The sequence below is a fragment of the Harpegnathos saltator genome, unplaced genomic scaffold (assembly GCF_003227715.2).
Source record: "Harpegnathos saltator strain DR-91 unplaced genomic scaffold, Hsal_v8.6 scaffold93, whole genome shotgun sequence".
Classification (NCBI taxonomy): domain Eukaryota; kingdom Metazoa; phylum Arthropoda; class Insecta; order Hymenoptera; family Formicidae; genus Harpegnathos; species Harpegnathos saltator.
This window is the reverse complement of record NW_020230721.1, coordinates 2,250,527-2,269,418: the sequence shown is the minus strand read 5'-3', so window position 1 is coordinate 2,269,418 and position 18,892 is coordinate 2,250,527. Positions and strand designations below refer to the sequence as shown.

The 18,892-nt window shown below is 48.0% G+C and overlaps 1 protein-coding gene across 21 annotated transcripts in view; it reads right to left on the bottom strand.

The window, feature by feature from the left end:
- Window positions 1-18,892, bottom strand: part of LOC105182063 (collagen alpha chain CG42342) — a 253,895-nt gene that overhangs the window by 36,204 nt on the left and 198,799 nt on the right. For 19 of the 21 annotated variants that reach the window (XM_025307771.1, XM_025307765.1, XM_025307769.1 and 16 more), the window contains 3 exons: window positions 18,157-18,262; window positions 10,929-11,017; window positions 1-47 (listed from right to left, as the gene is read on the bottom strand). The exon at window positions 1-47 is cut by the window's left edge and continues 80 nt beyond it. In XM_025307771.1, coding sequence (XP_025163556.1) covers window positions 1-47; window positions 10,929-11,017; window positions 18,157-18,262 — 242 coding nt within the window. The remainder of the gene's footprint in view (window positions 48-10,928; window positions 11,018-18,156; window positions 18,263-18,892) is intronic. The other 2 variants (XM_025307784.1, XM_025307774.1) reach the window with 2 other exon arrangements.

Genomic DNA, 18,892 nt, shown 5'->3' with positions numbered 1-18,892 from the left:
CCGGGGGCACCCCTCGCCAAAGTCACAGCGCTCTCACCCTTGAAACCCTACAATGACACTGCAAGGTCAGATCCAACCAGGTCCTCCATGTGCGCTGTCGATTTTGTTTGATTCTCTTTGTTTTCGCGCTTGCTTTTCTCTCGTCGCTCCGACGACGAAGCGAGTTCATATCTGTCTTCTCTCGCGTTAGACGGGATGGAGAGGAGGAGGGGACGGGTGGTGCCTCGAGATCTACGGTCGCGGTGAGACGGCGCTCGATCTTGGCAACCCCGTCGGGAGGGGGGATCAGTCTGCATGGAACGCTGACGCGCGTCAGTCGCCCAACTGTGATCGCATCTCTCCTTTTTCTTCTCTTCTCTCCTCTGACCGATTGACTCCGCTCCGGCTGCCAAGATCGTGCCCGCCGCACTCTGCGCTACACAATCGAACACACGTGATGATCTACACAAGTATCAGTGTTCACTCGGTGACACATAGAAAACGACTACTAATACTCATGCGACTCACGACTATGAGGAGTGGGATTCGTTAGTGGGCTCAAATTTAGTAGAAAACTGGGGATTGCTAAGGTCTCTCTTTCTTTCTCTCTCTCTCTCTCTCTCTCTCTCTCTCTGTGTGTATGTGTCTCTTGTTGATTCTCAAACGGAACGGAATTGTTGAAAAACGCGCCATTAATCGATGACTCATTCATTACCGAGGATTGACAATTTTGTATATTTCATAGGACGGCGGAAGCTTTCAATTCAAACCAAACGCGAAAATGTGCAAGGCACTTGGAAATATTATTTATCGATATCCGCGAGGACCACTTTGCAATAATTTTCGGTGTTTGCAGTAATTCGCATGTTAACAAAATTTGTATTAATAAATAAAATAGGACAGAGACAAATCAAATCGAACGGCTGAATTTTATCCGAGATATTCAATGCTCACTCTCTCTTTCTCTCTCTCTCTCTCTCGTGCGCGCGCGCTCTCTTTCTCTTTATTAGATTCATTAATTGCAATTAAAATGTCCGTCGACCTGGAAAATGCCTCGCGCGGAAGAGAAAGAGAGAGGGGGATGGGGAGGCGCGAACGAAGGACATGAGAGAGAGAGAGAGAGAGAGAGAGAGAGAGAGAGAGAGAGAGAGAGAGAGAGAGAGAGGGAGGGAGGGAGGGAGAGGAAAAGAGAGAAAAAAGTATTACGGTATTAAATAAAAAGAGAAAAGAAAGAATCGATACGAATTAATATCGCGAGTGTGATAGAAGAACGACATGGAACGCGACAGAGTAAGCTACATACTTTTGACAGATCTTGAATACTTACGCGATAGGCCGCAGGCTATTGCGATCGCTGGTCGATAGGGTTGCGAGAGCCTCAACAACAACAAGCCGGGGTAGTAGTAGTGGTTATTAGTGATTAGTGAATCGAACCGACACACGGGGGAGAAGTAGTGGGGTGTTACTCGCTACATAAACACAAATTAGTTACACAAGCTACGTACACCACACGCCGAGGATCACTACTGACTAACTGTACACACACGTCAAAAGCGATCGATATCGTCGCCGTCATCCCTCTGCGGGGACGGCGGCGGATATCGGCGGATATCTACAGGGTGGCCCGGCTCGACCGGGAAGCGCTGCGCGAGGAATTCTCCGACGAATCCTCCTCCGGAGATCCTCGCGTTTCTCGCGAGCGGCGCGGCGGCGGTGTCGGGCATCGGTCGATCAAGAGTCAACAAACAAACTCGGCCGGCACGTAACCGTGAGCAATTATGAGTATAATTTAATCGACCGACGAGACTCGGCGTCGAGAGCGGCGCGTGATCGATCAAATGGACACCGACAAAATTGTATCCCTATTTTGAGGAATTTCCCACTTATGTTTAGGATAATTTCTTCTAAAATAAGCACCAAGAACATCTTCTCAACTTAAGAGAAGAATCTTCTTAAGAATGTGTCGGTACCAGATATTCTTAAGAAATAATCTTAACGGATATTCTTAATGTATATAAATATTAATGCAACCATATACGATAGATCGAAGTAAGTAAAAGCCAACGCTGCTATCAGATCGCAACTTTAAAGTGAAATTAAAAAATGTAGTGTCGCAGAAAATTAAGGGGGGTTAATTAATTTAATATTAAAAATTAGGAATCAGAGTCTGCTCGGGACACGGGAAGTTGATTCACCGTGTATACACTTTCTGCGTCGAACTGATTCTAATGACCAATTTGTAATATTTAATTAATTAATCTCTTGCAATGCTACATTTTTTAATGCAATTTTAACGTTGCAATCCGACTTCAATGTTGGTTTTTATTTGCCTTTGATCTATCGCATATAATTATACTGCGAAAGCTGTTTCTGAGATAAAAGAAAAGCACACTCTTGCTCATAGAGACGTAATGCACAACGCATAAGGAAATGAACTAATCAATCTTTCACCTCAAACGTGGCAATAGAAATGAGGATTCTGATTGGTTCCTTTCCTTATTGTGTATTATGCCTTTATGTAAGATGTATGCGTGCTTCCTTCTTAATGACCGATCGCGTCATAAAAGAGTATATTCTTCTTCTTAATGACCGATCGAGTCACAAAAGAGTATATTCTTAATTTTAGTATGTATTCTAGACATATCGATAAGAAGAAGAAAATATTCTTATAGATTGAGAATATTTGTTAAGAAAGCTTAAAAGGTATAACATTTTCTTATATCAAGAATATAATGTTTTCGATGGAAGGATAATCGGCTGGAACGATCATCGCGTGCGTTGAACGACGATTCTCGCGAGGAACGCGTTTGTTTAATTCCGCTGATATCGGTCGACGGGGATTCTCGTCTATCAATGCCCGACGCCGCTCGGCGCCAATCAATCGCGAGAGAAGAGCCTCCCCGCGGCTCTTCGTGCCAACTTTCTCCCCCGCCGAGGAAATCTCGAGCTGGATCTCCGGTTGGGCGTCGGGTCGACCTGAAATTAGCATAATCGCGCAAACGACACAAACAGATCGGACGGGAACACGGCGAACGTTTCCTCGTCCATTCCCCGAATTCTCGAGCGAAGAATCTGCCTCGGAGGCCTTTCCCGGCCGACTCGGCGCACCTTGTACACGTCAGCTGTAGTTAGGTGTACACTCGGCCGCGGCTGTGCAATCGGGACGGACGCACGCACGCACGCGCGCACGCACGCACGCACGGCATCCGGGTGAGTCCGCGTCTCGTTAGAGACGCAAATCGAGCGGACGGCCGGAGCTGAGTAAGAGCCGCCGCGCGACGGCGAGAGTTTTACACCTCGTTGCGTCCGCCGGAGTAAGTAATCGCCGGGCTGACAAGCACGCGCGCGCGAGTTGCGTCGCCGGCCGCCACGCGGCGTCGGCCGGCAACGAGAGAGAGAGAGAGAGAGAGAGAGAGAGAGAGAGAGAGAGAACGAGCGGGGAGAAGTTTCGCTGCGAAGGGGCCGCGCATGCGTTCAATTCCGTTTCCGCGTCGCGGAAGCGGCTGGAGCGCGAGGGCTGGAACATGCGAGGGCGTGAGTCCCTGACTTCGGAAACGAGGGGACGGCTTGTTCGTTCCGTTTCCTCTCCTTCTGTCTTATACGTGCTAGAAGAGCGATTGAACGCACTCTGTGTGCTTTCGTTCGACACTGCGCTTTTAATTCGATTTATCCGCGCGTATCGCGCGGCAGATGTGAAATTCATGGAGATATTTACCTGCCTTGCCTTCTCCCCCGTTCCTCTCCTGCTCTGTCGCCCTCTCTTTCTCTCTCTCTCTCTCTCTCTCTCTCTCTCTCTCTCTCTCTCTCTCTCATTAGTTTCCGTTGCGTTATTTTGAACGCGTCGCGCATGGTAAAAATGCAGTCATTAAAAGTACCTCGATTTTAATCACTTGTCATCTCGTTGCAGGGAACGGGTCAATGTAAATACACGCGCGCCAAATAAAACGCGCAAAATCACGTGGAATTTAATAACTTGCAAATGGAATATGGAGTGCCTTCCTTTTGTGAGAGCGCGAAACGATGTTTGCAAGAAACATACATTTGTACGTTCAACGTATCTATGCAAATGGTCCTGTTTAAAAATTAATATCGCGAGCGAGCGAGCGCGCGCGCGAATTTATATATCAAATTTCCGGGATACCAAAGTGTCGTTTCATTAATGCGATAATTCATTACAGAAACACAATTTGGAAACTCCGCGCAAAACTTCCGGTCCTCTCCCCCCGCCCCCGCCCCCGCCGGAGCTCGCGATTCCGCGCGCGATTTTTGTTACAACACGTGAGTGATTCGCTTCGCGCGCGTAAGATGAATAGATTATTTGAAGACATGCGCGGCTACGATTATCATTATTATTATTATTATTATTATTATTATTAATATGAGCGAAACAAAAGAGGCGACGTAAAAAGCAATCACTGCCCCGAATTTCGATTATAAAATACGACCGATTCGCGCACTCTTTCACGACGGCGTTTCACGTCGTTTGCCGATTACCAAGAAGCTCTCAGAAGGACAGTTTGATGGGGGGGGGGGGAGCAGACGACGAACAAAGCACAATCCTGGCGAATTAACGAGTGAACACAGACGGGACAACGAGCGTGCGCGTCAAGAACGATCACTGCCGCGAATCTCCATTAAAAGACATCACCGATTAATATCATCACGACGACGACGGGGGGAGGCGCGCTTTTCTCACGGCTGAGAAGATCAAACCGACAGTTTGGTCGCGGGTGCGTCAATAATGCGCAATTATTGTCATCATGAGATAATGAGCGAGCGCGCACGGTATAATGAGTGTACATGTCAAAAATCATCACCGCGCCGATATATCCACTCGTTTATCACTGAAAGCGAACGACCGGACCAGCCGCTGTTCCAACGAATAAATCGATATTAGAGTGCAGCCTTTGGGGGGAGGGGGGGGGGAGTGAAAGAGGGATTGAGTAGCCGCGACGATCGCGATTACACGCGAGATCGCCCCCTCCCCCTCTCTCTCTCTCTCTCTCTCTCTCTCTCGCTGTCTCGCTTCTTCTCTGTCTCTCCCTGAAGGATGCGACGCGCGCGTGGCGGTCCCGCCACGTTTGCATCAGCCGTGGCCGAGAAGAGCTAACGATAGCTCGGCAGATCTCGAAGAGTATACTTACGGTATTACGGTAGCCGAAAGAGTACAGTCGCACACGCCAAGCTCTTAGGCGCGGTTACAGGGTGTTAGGCGCGTAGGCGTGTAATTCGGCTGGAAGGAGAGCTCAAGCTCCGTCACCCTCTGCTTGCTTGCTTGCTCGCTCGCTCGCTCGCTCGCTCGCTCGCTTGCTTGCTTGCTTGCTTGCTTGCTTGCTTGCTTGCTTGCTTGCTTGCTTGCTTGCTTGCTTGCTTGCCAGCCCCCGGGTTCACAGAGGCTGCCTTTGCGAGCCCGGCGGTAGTGCTGCGCGCGCGAGTGTGGAGACGAATCTACGTGGAGTCTCGCGCGAAAACATCGACGTCCGCGAGCGAGCGAGCGAGCGCTCGCTCGCTCGCGGACGACGGGGTTGAGAAGGGTAGAATCGAAAGAGTCGGGGGGAGGTGTGAGAGGGGGCCGAGGAGAAGCCTCGGATACCGCGAAGTCCGTATACGTGTTATTTGCTGCCACCAACGTTTTTTCTTTCATTCTCTCTCTCTCTCTCTCTCTCTCTCTCTCTCTCTCTCACTCTCTCTCTCTCTCTCTCTCTCTCTCTCTCTCTCTCTCTTGTTTCGTTCATTCGACTTTGCCTCGCTCGTCTATCTACTTTCGTCCCTTTGTCTGCGCTGTTCTCCATCTCTTTGCCTTCTTTTTTTTTTTCTTTCCCTCGAGTTTATTCTGTTCTTTTGCTCTCTGTATTTTTTTCTCTCACGGGACCGAACGAGTCCCGGCAGTCGCTCGAGCTTACGTATGCAAGTCCGAAGACGGACACATGCGCGCGAGGAAAGTTCCGTGTGGAAAGCGTCGAGGAGAAAAGGAAGTCTCTCTCTCTCTCTCCCTCTCTCTCTCTCTCTTTTCGCGTCTCTCTCCGACGCGCGGATCTCTATGGAGGAATAAGGCGAGAGTAAAATATTCCCGGGTCGCGCGTCATTCTCTCTCGCAATTTACCAATTATCGATACCTGATCCCATCCCATTCTATCCCGCTTGGTTTTACAACCCGGCGCGTGAGCATTTTAAAAAACGATCGCTCATCCCCGTCGGTCCTCGTCGATGCGGTGAGATTTTCCGCCGCCGCTCAACAATGTTAGACAATCCGCTCAATGGCGCGCAGATCATTCTTACGTGTACGATAAAAGTTGCTGAGAGAGTTCCTCCGATGATCAATCGCTGCTGATAAGTTGACCGAAGTTTCCGACTGGCGGACGATTGCACCGAAGAAGGGAGAGCAAGAGAGAAAGACAATCCCGGGGACGGGAATTCCACGGGGCGATATTCCCGCGAACGTCCCTCCAGCGCCCCTCGCACGTTGCTATCACGGGCAGCGTAAACAACCGCGAGAAGTCGCGGATTGCGAATCCTGCCAGCGAAACGGGGAACTTTCCTCGGCCCGTTACCGTCCGAGAGTGACGATGCTGTTCGGCTAGCTAGAGTTTACTCAAAGATGCAGGTGCGACGGCGTGATGTACGTGCTCATGCTCGCGTGACTGCGTGGATGAGAGCGTCTCGTGCATGCGCGTGCTGCTGCCGCTTTTCCGCCGTCGTCGTCGTCGTCGTCGTCGTCGTCATTCTTCGGCTAGGGAGGAGCGGGGGAGGAGCGCGCTCGCTCGTCTCCTCGGGACCAGGTCTCGGGATTACAAAATCAAATATTCCGTGGGAAAGCGCGAGCGACGCCGGCGACGCGCTCGAAAGTAGGGCGAAAGAGACCGGAGGAGGAGGAGGAGGAGGAGGAGGAGGGCGGAGGGACGAAAGGAGAGCTCGGACCGATGCGAGAGGCACCATCGGCGGCGCATTATTCCTCGAAATCACCGGCAAAATTATTCGATCGCTAAGAGCGCGACGATTGAAATATCGCGGAGAGGGTTCCCTCGATCGACTGAATTATGCGTCAAGTGGAAATGCTTTCGGAATTATAACACGACTGTGTGTATGTGTAGGACAGTCACACGTCGAGATACACGAAAGAGAGATTGGTTGAATCAAATGCGGCAGTGAAGGAAGTTCCTGCGAGCGAAATTCGATCGTAAGGCCCGGAAATTCTGTCGAAAGTTCCGTCGCGAGTTCGATTTTGGGGGCTGGAGATTGCACCCGAAAAATTGTATTCTATTTGTAAAGTGATCTTTACAAATAGGAAAAGGATTCTTCTTCCGATAAAGCGATTAAAGTGAACCATTCATCTAAAATTTATTAGATATTATACCAACTGTTTCCCTTTTATTTCAATTTCCTCCTGTATCAATTGATTTTTCTCTTATATGAAGAGGAACATGTTAATTTGAATGCCGGCGTCTTTTGTGACTTTCAGCCATGCTCTACCTGCAGACATGAACGAAAAAATAACCCTATGTCCACGGGTCAGAATATTTGAAACGCTTTTTAGAAAAAGTATATGTATCGTTGCAACATATAACGAAGATAATTTTAATTAACCCACATTTGGTCAAATACAGTTTATAGTCTATTGCAAGAAGTTGAACAATATATTCTTTCTTTTAACTATGTTTCACACAATTGGTTATGATGATTTTTGTAGCCATATAAACCATAACAAAACTGATTGGAAATTTGCTTGTTATGATGATCTTATTTCATTCATGCCTACTTATTACAGAACTGAAGTACACCTATATATTATTTTTCGCTATACATTATAATAATGTTTTTCAAATTAACTAATACAACCAGCAAGAATAAATTACAGTAAGAATAAATAATAATCGTCTTAAAAAAAGATTAAATAATCTGTGTGTAAGAGGATATTTATATTAAAATCAATAAAATTTGTATTATATATATATATATATATATAATATATAATCCCTCTAACTTTGAGAACAATATGTTTATAATATTTTCCTCTTAATCTTAGAGGAATCCTCTCTCGGGGCCATATATAAAAATAAAATCCCCCAAAATTTAGATGATTCCGCGCTTGTTCTAAAATTACTTTCTTTTTGGGTTTCTTATTCCGTTCGACCGAGCCAGAAGTAAAAAGCGAATCGGCATTTGTGAGCCAAATTCGCTTCCGAGGAATCCCGTCTCCTCTAGCCAGAACAGAGACAGAATGTTTGTTTTTTGTGCAGCAAAGTCGGCTCGAACTCGCGGCATTCGACTCGCTTCACCGTCGCGTCATTTTCCAGCAATCTCCTTTCTTCGTGCAACGACGCTTGACCGATCTATAAGCGCTATTCATAGTCAATCTTTGTACATGAGATCGTCTTAAGCCTAGGACGCTGTACAGGCCGTTTCATTGCCCACGAAGCGTCTGAATAGCGGCTTATGATCGTCAAACATTGGCCGAGAATCTGTCGCCCAATATATCGGGGCGTCTCTAGAGGTGAACGACCGCGCGGTCTGTCGGTCAGCTGACGCGGAGCGAGAGTGGGGGCAAGGCCGTTTCCCGTGACGTAACTTCGTTCGGGACGCCAGCTTGCCGCCAGCCGCGCACAATTCAGCGGGTGGCCGAATCCAATCGATCGAGAGCGCGGCGACTCGATGTGGGAAAGCTGAAACTTCCGATTTGACGCGCAATCGTTACTTCTTCGGAATAAGAGTTAATTGGCGAAACCGGATAATCGCGATAGAAAAACACCGCGAGCGAGTCGGCGTTGAATCTCGCTATGGAATCTATCGGCCGAAGTAACGACTATCAATAGTGGTTTGTTCCATTGGTTTACTCGGCCCGTTTCGGGGCAATTCATCGTCGCGGCCAATGAAGTTAATATTGTGCAATAAAAAAGAAAAAAACAGAAAAAGACAGAAGAGCCGTCGACTGTGCCGCGGTTATCGAGCAAAAGCCAAATCCAGGTTGGATCGATTGATACACACAGCCCGGAAATCGAGGCGCGATCGAACGAACGAACGGTGCGTGATAAAACCGAAATAATGTAAACGTTGAGCACGGCGAGACCCGTTCTTTCAATTAACTCGCGGGATTAAGGGCACTCGTGATCAGGAATATGAAATCAGGCAATCTGGGGCCGCGCGCGTCTCGTCCGTCTCGCGGCCCTCTCGCTCTACTACTACGGCGTCTCTAAACCCATGTCCTACGTTCATACGTACAGTGGTTCCCCTCCCTCCCGAGAGGGGAGCATGTTGCGTGTGACACGCTGGAAAAAAGCGGACTCTGTCCGCGAGAGACGGTTCAAGTACCAACGCCGTGTCCCATCTCGGAGATTTCTATTATTTTAGTCTCGAAAGGAGGAATATTTTGAAGGTTTCCACATATGGAACATATTCAATCATGTACATATATACTCCACGGCTTGAATATTTGAATTTAAAGACTGAAACAATAATAATAATAATATTCGAAATATGAGGCCTCGACATTTTCGCTATTGCTTTGGTATTTAGATACAAATATTTAAACCTTCAACGTAGAGCACGAGTACACATATATATTCAATATACATGTATTTATATACCACGCGGAAAATATAAATATTTGAATTTAAAAACCGAGACAAAAAAAAACAAGAATGTCCAGGGTCAAGTACGCGACCCAGCACTTTTATTACATCTCGGTCTTTAAATACGAATATTTAAACTTTCAATGTAGAAAATAAATCTATATATTTAATATATATATATATTCTGTGTGAAAAATGTAAATGTTGGAATTTAAAGACCGAGGCAATAGAATATGCAGAATTAAATACGCGATCCAGCGATTTTATTACGTTTCAGTCTTTAAATGCGTATATTTAAATTCTCATTACAGAAAATTAATCTGTATATTCAATATATATATATATTCTATAACAAAAGTATAAATATTAGAATTTAAAGACCGAGGCAACAGAATGACCAGGAGTTAAGTACGCGGCCCAGCACGTTTATTACGTTTCGGCTTTTAAATGCGAATATTTAAACTCTCGATATAGAAAATAAATGTATATTTAATGTATATATATTCTACAATAAAAGTGCAAATATTAGAATTTAAAGACCGAGGCAACAGAATGACCAGAGTTAAGTACGCCCAGCCCAGCACGTTTATTACGTTTCGGTTTTTAAATGCGAATATTTAAACTCTCGATATAGAAAATAAATGTATATTTAATGTATATATATTCTATATAATAAAAGTGCAAATATTAGAATTTAAAAGCCGAGGCAATAGAATGTCCAGAGTTAGAAGTACGCGGCACTTTTATTACGTTTCGGTCTTTAAATGCGAATATTTAAACTCTCGATATAGAAAATAAATGTACATATTCAATATATATATATATATATACATATATTCTGTAATAAAAGTGCAAATATTAGAATTTAAAGCTGCCGAGGCAACTGTAGAGCGTTACAAACGCGCGCGGCCCGGCATTGGCACCTTTCACCTTGCGCACAGAAGGAAGCATCGACCACGCGTCATGCTGCGCGCACAGGAGAGACATCCAGACAGCGACACTCGTGAAGAAGAGGCATGCGGTTATCACGTCCGTGGACATGAGTGCCCGAGTGTTGTTCCCTACCATGCAAAGCATGCACACACAAGGCAGTCCAGGGGACAGGGGGGGAAGGTGAAGGACGACGCACAGGACAACGGGTGGTGATCGGCGGCAGACGAAGGTGTCGGAGGAGACGCACACAGATCGGATGGGACTCCTTAGTTTCTTTGTCCTTTTTTTCTTTTTTTCAATTTGCTTCCGACTGCTGCGCAGTCGGATGCGATCGGGACGGATAACGGGATCGGTCGGACGGGTGAATGCGGATAAGTGGACGGACGGGTGAATGGTCGTACGGTTGCTCCGCTCGATGGTCGGCGGTCGGAGGACCTCGCTGAAGCTTACCCTCTTCCCTGGCTTTCCCCGAGCACCTTTCTCGCCGGTCATGCCGGGCGGTCCCGTCGGGCCCAGTTCTCCCTTCTCGCCCTGGGGCCCTGCGTGTCGATATAACCTGCATAAGATGAGAAGACACGACGGCCGCACGGCCGCGCTCGCTCGCTCGGGATCGCCGGTGTTTCCGATGACCCTCCTCGCGAGCGTGCCGACGGATCGCGTGATCGTTCCTCGCGGAAGAGCGTCGATGCGCGAGGTAGCAGGCCGAGAGCGATCCGTCGTCGAGCGCTCGACGTGACGGGGGGCGGCCGCCTCGCAGCGCTGCGATATGTAATCCCGGCGAGTCGAGTCCGACTTGAGTGGCGCGTCGCGTCGCGTCGCGTCGCGTCGAAATGATAATCGATCGGACGAATTAAACGGCCTCGCGAATTAATCCACGCGCGCTCCGCTGACTGACAGCTTAAATAAAGTGATGTATCTCACCCGCGAACGGGAACGATCAATGTCGCGCTATCGTGCTCGCACGCGGTAAGGGGAGAAGAGCGCGGCAGAGGGGGGGGGCGCGTCCTATATCTTGCGTAATATCTCCTACCTTCTGCCTTTCGATAATAGAATGACATTCGCGTCCTAACTATCCCGGAATACCGATATAACTTCGTGACGGCGGAAGTTTCAGCGCGGCCTGACAAGCGGATTTAATATTCACTTATCTCCCACCCTGATTCTCTCCGCCGCGATACTTCGATTTCGGGATTTATTTGGTACAACGGAAGACAATGCCGCGCTACGGAGAGGGCGAATGTCCCGTTCGACGAGAGTCACAGCCGCCACAAATCAGCTCCGCTGATCAGTTCGTAGCTAAGCATGTGTCCTTGCTTCAAATTTCATTTGTGAAATGTGTCGCGAGATCAATTACCCGTCAAATTCCGTTCGTTCTCAGCGACTTGAAATTTTATACACTTCCAGGTAAAACAAATTCCGACCTACTCGTTAAATCCGCCCGTTGGACCAGTTACTCCCCAACTTCTTCGAAACCCAACCGACGGCGTAAGGAGAAAGAGAGCTAAGCTCTGAACTGTCACGTCATCAAATACAGCGCTCGAGTAACTCTTGAGAAAATATGAATGGGTGAATCGGAATCCTCCACGAATTAGAAAAGTCTGACGATGAAAACGTCACAAAAGTGTTCAAGCGGGGCCGCGCCGCATTTAACCTCACACGTGGAATCATGAATTCCTCGATCGATCTTTACGATGAGACTACTCGCTCATTAATCGGCCACCGACCCGCGAGAGCCGTGAACGTTTCACCGCTCCTTTCCTTATTTTTCGACATTATTTCACCGCAAAACGGCCGGCGGAGCGGCAGCTTCCCGCGCGCGCGCGCGAGAGAGACGGAAATTTCAGAGACGAGTAACGCGCGTCCCGGCAGCAGAGTAAATACGCCATACAACGTGCGTCGCTAATTCCGAAATACCGTAGTGCAGTATCGACAGCGGCGCTCCAGCGCTCCGTCTACCGCCGTTCGTCCCGTGAAATTGCGAGGCGGATTTCAATGTGGGTAAATTAATTCTGTCAGGTGCGCATATATAATGGCCGCGCGCGCGTCCCTAGTCCCGCCGCCGTCGTCGCACAACGGTATAAAGACGGATTAGCGTTCACGTAATTTCGTTCCGTCGAATGCACCGCGGACGCAACAGCCGACGGAGTTCTCTCGTCTCGAATTATTTTCACGCGCGGTCTGAGAGACTCCAGTCATCCGGAGCTGACTCGCCGGAGGAGAAAGAAAAAGCGGACGAAAGTTCGTACGCGTAATCGTCGCCTTTTCGGACCTAACCTAGTCGACGGGAAATTTCATTCTGCGAATTTTCGCCGCGGAGCGCCCACAAGCGCCCACGAATAAAATAAACAAAAAAAAAAAAATGTGAAGCGCGTGTTAACGACACGTGTTTGCTGCTTCTCCTCGGAAATTCACTGCTGCCAAACTCCCGAAAACAGGCGACATCGCTCCGAGCGAAATCTTCCCGACGAATTATCCTTCACTCGTTTATTCCCGCAAGCTTCCTTACACGCTTCCGGACGGCTCTCGGAGCGCGAGGAATCTCATCATACGCGGACACGCTCCGCGCGTGAGCGCGTTCCTCTCCGGCGCTGACAAATCCCCCGGCCGGGGATTATAATCGCGAAGTTCCTACGGCGGATCAATCATGTCGCTGGAGAGCGAGAGGGAAAGAGAGAGAGAGAGAGAGAGAGAGAGAGAGAGAGGTAACTAATACCCGCGACGCTCTCGCCAATATCCGCGACACGTTACGGTCAACGCTCGGCCGAGCGCTCGGCGGCGGCGGCGGCGGCGTCGGATTCTGAATACGTCCGCGATCGTAAATCATCTCTCTTCTCGCCGGCGCTCCTCCGGCTGGCGGGCGCTCTGACGAACGGCCAGGTCGTGAGGAATCGGCGCGACGAGAGCCTCGGAATTCTTAAGCCGGCGTCGCCGTCGCCCGCGATGGCCCACCAACGCCGGCAGCACGAGGGATTATGCATTCGCCGTTTCTCTCGCTCCGTCTCGCGCGCGCGAGAAAACGGCACGTACAGACGCGGCGCCGTCGTTCTGTAACTTTCAGCGGGCCTGAATTTTTTACCCGCTTCGCGGGATTCGCGGGATTGCGTGTTGCGCGACGACTCCCCTCTCCTCTTGCCGTTGAATACCTACCGACGGCTTCGACGTTGATCGCGGGCTCTCTCGATATTTAACGTTAAGCAGCCCGCTAATGATACGTCAAACAGAGGCTCTCTCTCTCTCTCTCTTTCTTTTTCTCTTTCTCTCTTTCTTTCTTTCCGCCTCTTTCTCTCCGGGTTCAATCCGAGCGGAGAGATCAAACTTTCCCTCCACATTCACGTGGAACTCGATTTATCGACAGTCTTTCTCTTCCCCTCGCCCTTCTGGGAGCCCTCCCGGCGTGTCGGAACCATCGACTGTGCGCGACCTTGCGAAAGATTTCCCGCAGTTCTCCCCGGGCTTGAAAGGATCGCGAGACCCTCGCGGAGGGTGAATACGAGAAGGAACACGATAGTTCCGGGACAATACTCTCGATACGTTCCAGTCGCGTTCTCATATCACGTCCTCTAGCGACGCGAGAGAGCGTCTCTCTGCGAAAGCCCCCGTCCCTCCCTTCGATACTTCTCGTCATTCGTTTTCCCTTCGCGCTACGAGTGCCGCCGCCGCGCCGAGTATTTGCGCGCTCGTTTGCGAGACGGCTTCGGCACGTTTCCTCTGGCGGAGTTGTGAGCGATCGCTTATGATTGCGAATCGCTGCTCGCGAGCTCACGCTGCGACCGATCATCACGCAGAAAGACTCGGCTCGCGCCGATAGTTGATTGTCTATCAGCACTTCTGGTCACCGGACGAGAACTCGATTGTACGATCGCGGAGAGATTCCCGCGGGAGGTTCCCGCACGAAGAGAAAAATCTCTGACGAAGTATGAATGACACCGAAAGTTGAGGTTATCAGAACTCAGTCCAAACTGTCAAGATTTCTGGTTAACTTCGACATGGTTCTCGTGTCTTCAGTCGAAATTTCTGAAACGCTCGCGTCTCACCGGAAAACTCGTTCACTCAAGCAAACATTTTTTTTCGTGCACCCAGAAGAAAGTATTCTATTTGTGAAGTGATTTTTTCCATATTGTATACTCTCATTGTAAGCGAAGCGCCTCTCACAGAGAAAGGATTCCTCTTTCGATAAAGCGATTAAAGTGAACCATTCATTTAAAATTTATTAGATATTATTCTAACTACTTCTCCTCTTATTTCAAGAGGATCTCCTCTTGTATCGATTAATTTTTTCCTCTTATCTGAAGAGGAATGTGTTGATTTGAATGTCGGCTTCTTTTGCTCAGTCATGCTCCATTTCCAGACATGAACAAAAAATTACCATATGCTCATAGGTAAAAATAAATAATTGGAACGCTTTTTAAAAAAGATATGTGTTGCTGTAACATATAACGAAGATAATTTGCCCATATTTGGTCAAGTACAGTTTACAATCTATTGCAAGAAGTTGAATAATATATTCTTTCTTTTAACTACGTTTCATACAATTGGTTATGATGAACGTCTTTGCAGCTATGAAACCCATAACAAAATTAATTGGAAATTTATTTGTTATGACGATCTTGTTTTATTCATGCCTACTTATTGCAGAGCTGAAGTACATCTATATATATATTTATATATTACTTTTCGCTATACATTATAATAATTTTTTCAAATTAGCCAGTACAACTGGTAAGAATAAATAATAATTCTCTTAAGAAAAGATTAAATAAATCCGTGTACAAAAGGAAATTTATATTAAAATCAACAAGATTTGCATTATACGTATAACATATAATGCTTCTAATTTAAGAATAATGCGTCTATAATATTTTCCTCTTAATCTTAAAGGGATCTTTTTGAGGCCACGTATAAGAATAAAATCCTCTAACATTTAGATGATTCCGCTTATTCTAAAATTACTTTTTTCTGGGTGCATATATTCTATCGATATCTATCGATTATCGGACACCTCAACCGAGTTCTCGTCTGGTCTCGTCCATTTCTTCCCTTCCGGGAAACGGTTACGACAGCAGCCGAAGCGACGATATATGAGATATATTTATTATACTTCTGTCCAGGTTGAATGAAACCTTAATAAAGGCGCGACATTTACGTCACGCGTGGAGATAAAATTTGACCCGCGCAAGTGATTTCCTGCTGCCCGGGGATGAGCGGGGGACTCGGTCGCGAGAATAGAAAGATTCCTGTTGAGTCAAACGCTCCCGGTTATCACAACCGAGTGTTAACGCAGCCGCGCGATTCGGCGAATGTGTTTTCGCTCGCGCTGACAGAGATATCGCGTTCCTCGTCACCACGTTCTCGTGTTCGCTTCCCGTTCCGTCACGCGAAGCGAGATTTTGTTCCACGTCACTTTGGTTCTCGTCTCATAACCGATCACCGCGCGATCACCGTGAGCGCCTCGGAGGGCGTCACGATCGCGACGCGCTCCTGATTTCATCGGGAAAAAGGAGAAAAAAATATATATACTCGAACCGTTTCTCCCGCAAACGAGGCTACGTCGGCTCCCAAAAAAGCCCGGGCACTTTTCCCCGCGCAGTTCGAAACGCGGCGAATGTCTAATGAGGGGACTTTTAATCCCCGTAGCTTTCTCAGAGACGAGCTTTTCCCTCGCTCTCGGACCGCTGCGTTTCGGAAAAAGGAAGAGTGCTCGAGCCGTTTTGAAACTCGCCGCAACTTCGGCCAATACCTCGCAAGCTACACCCCGCGTCGGGCCGTTAACGAACGAACGCCTGGAGGAAGAAACGGCCGGACAACGTTAATCGAGGGTACTCGACTCGACGTCCGATCGCTGCGCGGGAGGAATGACGGCCTGCGTCATTAAAAAAAAAAAAAAAAGAAAAAAAGATAAAGGATCGCACGAACGCGAAAGGCGCATACATTACGCATACTTCACGCGTGCGTTTGCCCGCCCCTCGCGAACGCCTCGGCGGCCCTCTGAGGAACTGCACGATCATTCACCGTCGAGATTTCCCCGTCAAGCGTTTCCGCATTTTCTTCGCTCGCGGTCACGCCTCGACTCGCGACGGCTGAGCGCCACCTCGCCTTCCGGTTCGCGATTAATCGCGGATCTCACAACGTTAATTATCCCCTCGATGACGTGTTCCGGTGACGCGCGTCGCTCCGAGAACGCTCGTCGCCTCGTAATTATGTAGAAAGTTTATGGAGAACGTTTACAAAGAAACATCTGAGCGAGCTGCCGCGCTGGCCTCGCCCGGCGCTCTCCGGTGGTCTTTCCAGGATCTGTTATCGTAATATTATATATAGGGTGTCCTGAAAGCGTTCGGTCAAACGACAACATTGCATTCTAAGAGTGACAACGAAGAAAGCAAGTTTGATAAACACGGATCCGAAAATCATCCACATTAATGAGCTGCATTAATTAAAAAACCGAGCATCAGACTCACATAAAGTTGAGAGAACTGATCAAAGTGGCTACACACACACACAGAGAGAGAGAGAGAGAGAGAGAGAGAGAGAGAGAGAGAGAGAGAGAGAGAGAAAGAGAGGGAAAATAAATGTGATCAAACGGAAGGATTTTCTGGTGAAATATAAACGACTCGGAAATTCCGGTTGGAGTTGTCCAGAATTCAGCCTAAACCTAAATCGAGATTTCTCGTGAACTTAATCGGGACTTCTGAATCCTTGGAAGATCGATAAGACCGACAGCTGCTCGGCGAAGGGAAGGTAATGTCAAACACCTTGACAAACTGATGCAACTCGTTAATGGCGGCTTTTTCGGAACTGCGTTTAAAGTGAAGCTTTCCTGTTTGTTTCCGCCTCTAAAATACGATGTTAACGTCCGCGGCACGTGAATATTTCTGGAACACCCTGAACACGATAGATCCAACGATCCACGGCGAGGCGAGAGATCCAGGTGTCTTTCGCAGGCCGTTCGTGAACTGAAATGTACATCGCGAGAACGGCGTACTTAGATGGACAAAAAATGTGAACTCAAAGAAGAACGGCACCGAGTTCGGAGTGGCAGCAGCGGAGAACAGCTCGTCCTCGATGTACATTTCGTGTAAAATTGTGAAACTTTGAAGCGACATGTCCCAGAAACTGCACGCAACCCCGCGTGGCTGCGAGGATTACTCGGGGGACTTGCAACCCTTGCGACGTGTATTAGAACCCGAGACGTTCGATGTTTTTCAGTTCTCGTAATTACTCGTTTACCTCGAAAAGAAGACGGCGCGACGGGAAATCGCAACGGGCCCGATCGCGGCGAGCCGGGAAAAGCCGTCTTGGGCGACGGCGAGCGCGGGGGTTCGATTTTGCGAGTCGCGAGATAAAGAGACAAACTGTCGCTAACGCGCGCACAACAAAAAGAAAAACAGAAGAAAACCAGGAGAAAAGAAACCGGAGATCGGGCGAAATCAAGCGCGACGAATCGCGAAATTAAACGACGCCGGGGCTTCTTACGATTTTTCCGCTCGACGTCGAGGCGATCACAAATACTCTACTCGACTCCCGAGAGTGAAATGTTGACACTACAAATAACTCGCATGAAATATTCATAAAGTGTTACGCCGCTGTGTGTCGCCGCTTTCATACTCCCCACGAGAGTGCAATTGGCGTGTAACGTTTAATCACTTATCTCGTATGCAGATTATCTCGTTTGTATGCTTACCAGGTGGTCCAGGTGGACCAGGCGGGCCTTCGAATACACCGCTCGGGAACTGCTCGCCCTTCAAGGTCGTCGTGAAGCCCCGATCGCCCTTATCACCCTTGTCACCCTGTCGGCAGGAAGCGTTCGATCAATTCGAGCACCAAGGTATTTATGTAGCCTCTCGTTACACCCCCTTCGTTCTCGAGCGCGTACTTTGCGTGGCGCAGCTAACCCCTTGACTGGCGGAAACGCGACACCGCGTGCAGAGAGAAATGTCTGTTTCGGAAGATTTTCCAATTGAAGATGCCAGAATTCCGCTTAAGTCGAGCTGAAATTTTTGCAACTCGGACTGATAACTTCAACCGGAATTTCGGTATTTTTCCCTCTCATCTCGTCCGAAAAAATTGTTCCCTCCGACTGAATATTTTTCCTCACGTGCGTTTACCAAAAGCGACGGGAACGCAATATTGTGTTTTTGATATTTCTGGTAGTTGAATATTTCTAAAATTGGAGACTTCAAGTCTTGTGAAAGTCATTCTATGGTATGAGCTTTAATATTTAAAACTCAATATGGCAAACTGATATATGGCCGTTTGAAGACGGAAAAAATGTAAATGTTTTATAAAAGTGATGGACTTTAAAAATAAGAATTCAAAGTGACAAGTTTTCAAATCCAGATACAAATATTATCTGCGTATTATATCGGGTCTGGTGTTGGGTCCTATGCATAATTCCGTAGCGAAAATCGAATAAATTT